This window comes from Carassius carassius, chromosome 28, assembly GCF_963082965.1.
Source record: "Carassius carassius chromosome 28, fCarCar2.1, whole genome shotgun sequence".
NCBI classification, from domain to species: Eukaryota; Metazoa; Chordata; class Actinopteri; order Cypriniformes; family Cyprinidae; genus Carassius; species Carassius carassius.
In genome coordinates, this window is record NC_081782.1 from 5789546 (window position 1) to 5795520 (window position 5975).

The 5975-nt window shown below is 37.4% G+C and overlaps 1 protein-coding gene across 1 annotated transcript; it reads right to left on the reverse strand.

The window, feature by feature from the left end:
• On the reverse strand, positions 1–1621 carry LOC132108369 (chymotrypsin-like protease CTRL-1). Its single transcript, XM_059515070.1, has 7 exons — positions 1409–1621; positions 1196–1296; positions 1019–1098; positions 827–908; positions 486–666; positions 266–396; positions 1–184 (listed from the first exon to the last, which is right to left on the reverse strand). The coding sequence occupies exons 1-7, from the start codon at positions 1461–1463 to the stop codon at positions 23–25; spliced, it is 792 nt and encodes a 263-aa protein (XP_059371053.1). The 5' UTR covers positions 1464–1621; the 3' UTR covers positions 1–22.
• Between the last annotated feature and the right edge of the window lie 4354 nt (positions 1622–5975).

Here is a 5975-nt window from a genome sequence, read left to right on the forward strand (position 1 = left end):
GATAAATATTCAGACTGGTGATCTAGTTGGAAGAAATTGTCTCATTGATCCAAGAGTGCAGTTTGGAGATGTTGGTGTAAACTGCAGGGAAACGGGGGTCACAAGTGCTTCTTCCCCAAGACACAGAGCCCACCAGAGTCCAGACCCCTGAACTCTCACACACCAGAGGACCACCAGCATCACCCTGCAGAAAACACATATTTAAGATTGAACAGCAGCAACATTAATATGCTGATGTGTTTCTTCCTGATCTGTCTTCATATACCTGGCAAGATGAGGAACCAGAGGCTCCAGCACAGATCATGGCATCAGTGATTGTGCTCTGATCCCACAACTGCCTGCACACAGCCGGACTTATAATGGGTATGCTTGTTTGCTGCAGGATCAGAGGGTTTGCTAAAAAAAAAGGGAAGAGGACATGACACATTGCATTTCACGGTAAACAGATGTGTTGTTATACTCTTTTTATTTTACAGCTTACTTACATGTGGTGCCCGTTTTACCCCAGCCAGTGGTGAAGCAGCGGGTTCCAGGCACGATGCTGGCGTTTGATGGAGCCAGGCATACAGGAGAGATACGAGGAGTGAATGTGACTGGAGACGACAGTTTCAGCAGAGCAATGTCATTGTTGAAGGTTTCCATGTTGTAGAGCGGATGGGTGATGACCTGCACTTAGAGAACCAATAGATGAATGGCTACAAATGAATGCTTTATAAAAGAACACCTAAAATGCAAGCATTCTTCCTTAATGTTTAATTTTAACACAAGCCCTATTGATAGATATCTAATTTTTTTATTCTTCTCTGAAATCATCAAATAATGTTACCTTGGAAACTGGTTTGACCTGGATGCGTTCAGCATTGGAGCCACGATTATGTTCTCCAAGAATGACACTATGATAGCCAACACTATAAAGAGAGATAAAGATAAAATGAATACATAAATGATCAACAGAAAGCAGACAGTGTATATATTTACCACTTTTGTATGTTATGGTTGTCAGATTGAAGAATTTTACACGACAGCGCATTGGGCAGAAGTGAGAACCCAGTTCTCGTTGATCAAGGATCCTCCGCAGATGTGGAATCTACTGGGGAGCTGTTTAAAAGGTAAAAACATTGAAAACATAAACCTTACTAGCAAAGTAGATAAATATGGGGTTGAAAAAGAGTAGAAAGAGACAATTTACAGTTACCTGAAGAGAGACCTGCCAGGGCCAAGAACCAGAGATGGCATTCTGTCCGTTCAAAATCCTACTGCCGATCGTCTGCGGTTTAATCTCAGGGACTCCACAACCTGTTATTACAGAATGTAATTCATCATTTATGAGGCAGGAAGCTCTTAATTTAGGTTTTGCATTTTCTATATTCTTCCATCATTATCCTTGCAAAGTAAAGGAGACACTTACCCAGAGCAGAGGCCACCAGGGCAAGGCAGGTGATAGAGAAGATGGTGAAGGTCATGATGAGTGTGTGATGTATCTCACTGATGTATCTGTAGGTGCTCTCTCTTGCTTTTATATCATTTACATCAGCTGATCAGTCTGTGACATGATGGAAGTCCATCCCATCAGCTCCAGTGAGCTCATAACTGAGGAATGTTTAGATTTGTTATCGCTGGAGACAGTTTTTATCTTCATTCTCCAGAGCTTGTTTTATGTGCAAAGACTATGAATTCTCCATTGTTTGACCTCATGAAGGGCTTTAAGTCTTCTGACTGATTCCTTGAGAAGCATCATGATTTCAATTCTCTCTTTGTATTTTATGAAGTTTTTTGGATTAGAAGTAGTCTTTGTTGTTGCTGTGTTGAAATTTGCTTTCAATATATTATGGAAACTGTTTTCATTTTAAGTGTTTCCACTATAGTTGCATCGAAACAGTTGCATTACAATATATCTATATCTATATAATATAACTATAGTTCAAAGTCATCTTTTTCTCCTGCACTTACCAACTAATGCTAGCACTTACCGTTTCTTTTCTTGTCTTTCATATTCTTAAAAAAAAAAAAACTGGCTAAAACTAACTGAGACTTGTCATGGCACTTGTTCAAGTTCAAGTTCAAGTTCAGTTTATTTATAAAGCACAAATAAAAACGGCCACAGGCCGACCAAAGTCCTGTTGTTGTTCTCTTGTTGGTCTGACTGCTTCTATTGTTCTCATTTGTAAGTCGCTTTGGATAAAAGCGTCTGCTAAATGATTAAATGTAAATATCCGTGACATTAACTAATCCTTTATTCAACCTTGGTAAGCTGTTCAAGAGAGAGATACTGAAAAGAAAAGGATTAAAGTTGTGGGATTGTGTCACACTGTGATTATGTCAGTTATGAGAGCTGAGCTAAAGTAAAACTTAATGCTAATATCAGTTTCTTTAACACTATTTTAGTTAACAACATAAAGGACAATAAATTGGTCGAACACTTTCTTTAAAGACATCACAAGCTACCAGCTTTTTACATACTGATACATTTTATTTATTAGTTGTTTTTTTTATACATTTTTGTGTCTTTGTTTGTTGGTAATCAAAGATAAAGTACTCTGTCCATTGATTTTGTTTGTTATATTTGTTTGTAAGATAAGGCTAGTTTGCCTTTACAAAAGCTTGGTCTTCAGTTTATAAGATGTTTTTTTTTTTATTATTGTTATTCATAATATGCTAGACTGCTTAATTTTATTAGAATAATGTTTACATTGTATGTCTACAACATAAAGTAATGGGTTTAGTTCTTCATAATTCAGAAAGCCCGCACCCCCCCTCCAAAAAAAACAACTTCCTCATAGAGAAAGAAAATAAAATCTTAAGTAATTTACATAACCATCGAGAAACATGTGAAAACCCTTCTTTCATTGTTTCATTCAGACACACTTCTGAGTGAATTAGTTGAGAATGGAATATTTCTGAAGCTCTTAATCAACTGAACAAATAGGAACATACTATTAAAATGATTCACTGTTTTGCAGCGTCTGAAACACCACATTTAGGCGGCACCTGCTGGTCAAAATTTTGTAAATGCAAGAAACTTCAACCCAAACATGGCTAAACACAACAACAACAAACATAACTTTTTTTGGAAAGTCTAATACAACACTAAATAAATAATAATACTTTGCACTATGGCTTTAGTTTAAATGACAAGTTAATGAAAGATTAATTTCAGTCACTTCATGTCTTATTCTAATAGAACAAGTCAAATAGGCTATTTCAAGTAATGGTTTGTATAGTTTATATAGAAGTACAAAAACATATGCAACACATGTAAGTTTCATTGGCCTCTGGTGAGTCAGTAACAAAAGTTTCAGAACCAAGGACAGAGATAAAGGCATGAAAAATGAGGCAGCACAGTGTCAGAGAAAATAAAAAAGATTCAATGTCATGTGATCAGAGTTAGTTTTTGTTTTGTTTTAGTTTTTAGCTTTAGGTCTGAAGTGCCTGTCAGTGGTTATCTGGGAGTCCATGGCAGCTGATAAAACCACTTAAGGAAAGTTATGAAATTTGGCGCAGAAATAGAGGATCAGCCTTCTTAGGTTTGCAAAGCTTTTTGGATGTAACGCATCCCTGACGCGTGAACTTGACAAGATGGAGATGCAACGAAGTCACTATAAGGCTCGTGCACATGCGGAATGATCTTCTCAGTGTTGGCTGGATTTGTTTTTATCAGTTCAGTCAAACATCTGAATGTTGATTGGATTTGAAATATAACCGTTCAGTCATTCAATTATTGTTTTTAATATATATTTGTGCAGACTTAATATAATATGTCTTCTCAACTAAGCACAAGCAATAAAAATTGTTCAACTTAAATATTTTTGCAGTTGCAACAATTTGCTAACTGAAAGGTATTTTTTTATTTATTTTATTTTTTACAGTGTACCTAACAAAAATGAATGGTTTGTTAGGCAGTAAATAAAAAAGTATTTTTTCAGTTTAATTGCATACATGGTTTAATGTGCATGACGTCTTGCTTGCTTTATGGCTAAATTTTAATTCCTAATGCCTGATTTAATTAATAAATCTTATTCTTATTAAAAATTATTTTAAAATTAATTGAATTGAGGCTGAGAAACAGAATGTGGCGAAGGTGAACATCCCTGTGGTAACTCACTGAATGAGCTAATGAGCCAGTTGTCCAGGTAATTGTATGTGGATGCTCTGGAGCATTTATGTGGCCAGAGCAGCATCCATGCACTTTGTGAATGTCCTTGTTGTCAAGGCTAGGGCAAAGGGAAGATATTTGTACTGGTAAGCCTTTCCCACAAAGGCAAACCTGAAGAACTTCCTGTGTCACCAAGCAACCTTAATATGAAATTAGGCATCCTTCAGGTCGACGGTGACAAACCTCCCGCACAAATCACCCCTTTGTGGGAAGATAGTTCCTGCTCTAGCACAGAAGCCTCTGAGGCATTGCTCACTACAGTCAGGTGAACCCCACTGAAGTGAGAGAGGGAGAGAAAGGGCAAGGCCCATCTGCACACTCTCCATTGTGTCAAACTCCACATCCGATCCTCAGGTCGTAGATTCACAGAGGGCCTCTGTGGCATCCGGAGTCCGGTGGCAAAAAACTAATTTTGCAGAGGGTTTTGAGACAAACGTTTTCAAAAATTTCAGATTAGAAGCGCTATAAACCACTTCGGGCACATCTGAAAAACCCAAACACTGATCGTGGGGGTCGCCCCTCGCAATGAAGCAAGAATATGGCAGTTGGCAGCAACGAAACTCCATGGCACTTTACCGCAAGGAGAACAGTGTTCCACTATCGGAATCGGCGAAGTGCAAATGAAGAAGTCTCAATAAAAAGGAAAAAAAGAAAAACTGCAACAGAAGGGCTAAAATGGCCGCTTTGTGTAGGCAGAGAAATCTGAGGAGCAGGATTGTGACGTAAGAGTGTCGAGTGGTGTCCACACCATCAGGCAATGAATTCTAATTAATTCATAATTCTATATGGGCATCAGACAATCGGCACACCCAGAGGGTGTTCTCATTATGTCATACCAGCCCAGTGTTGAGTGAACCTATAAAAGAGAACCATCATTCAGCAAAATGAAACTTTTGTACTTAAATCAGCATGCACAATGTACTCTTCACTGGCTGTATTGATTTGGCAAGCCTGACCTTTTTTGTTTTGTGGTGAACGTAAGCTATTAGGAAATTTTGAATTAAAATTAAATGACTGGCTGACATAATTTAAGTTTCATTTGCCTGGTTAATAATGACCTGAAGCTTGTTGACAGGATGATGCTGTACACAATAACAACCACCATAACAAAAGGGAAAAGCCACAATCAAACTGTGTGGGTCATTTATAATTTTATTGTTGTTTTAATGCAAGTACAACAAGCCACATCAGTTCACAGGTCGCTTGCTCTTACAATACGTCAATTAAATATATAACACATTAGTGGGCCTTCCAATCACATCCAGAACTTTTCTTTGGTGAAATTCAGAATGATTCGACAACAGCTTATTTAATTGCATTGGTTTCAGAAGCTTAAAGCACCGGTTCATCAAATTTTCAAAGTTCATCAGACTTTACTTTTAACCAATTGTTTTACATGATCAAGCTGTATCATCAATACATGCTAGTAAATTGACAGGAAAACTGGGGTGTGAACGATGTTCAACATATTATGTAGGCTAAATGGGTTTCCATCTTAACCTCCACTTTATTGATTCTTCAGCAAGACGAGGAAATATTTTGAAGTAATGATGAATGGACACAAATGAATCTATCTTGGTACAATTGTGCTCTCTGTTTACTAGTTTAGTTTTCAAGCATGAGACAGACCTGTTCAGTGTTGACAGTCCAAATCTATATAGCAAATGACCCAAACTCCAATTAATATTGACTTAAATAAAAAACACACATAATTACATCCAAAACACAGCGTTGAAAAAGGCAATAATGCAGCAGTTAAAACATCCGTAACTTCGTTTACATTTCTATTGGTTCAGGATAAGAGAGGGAAGGGTCATCTTCA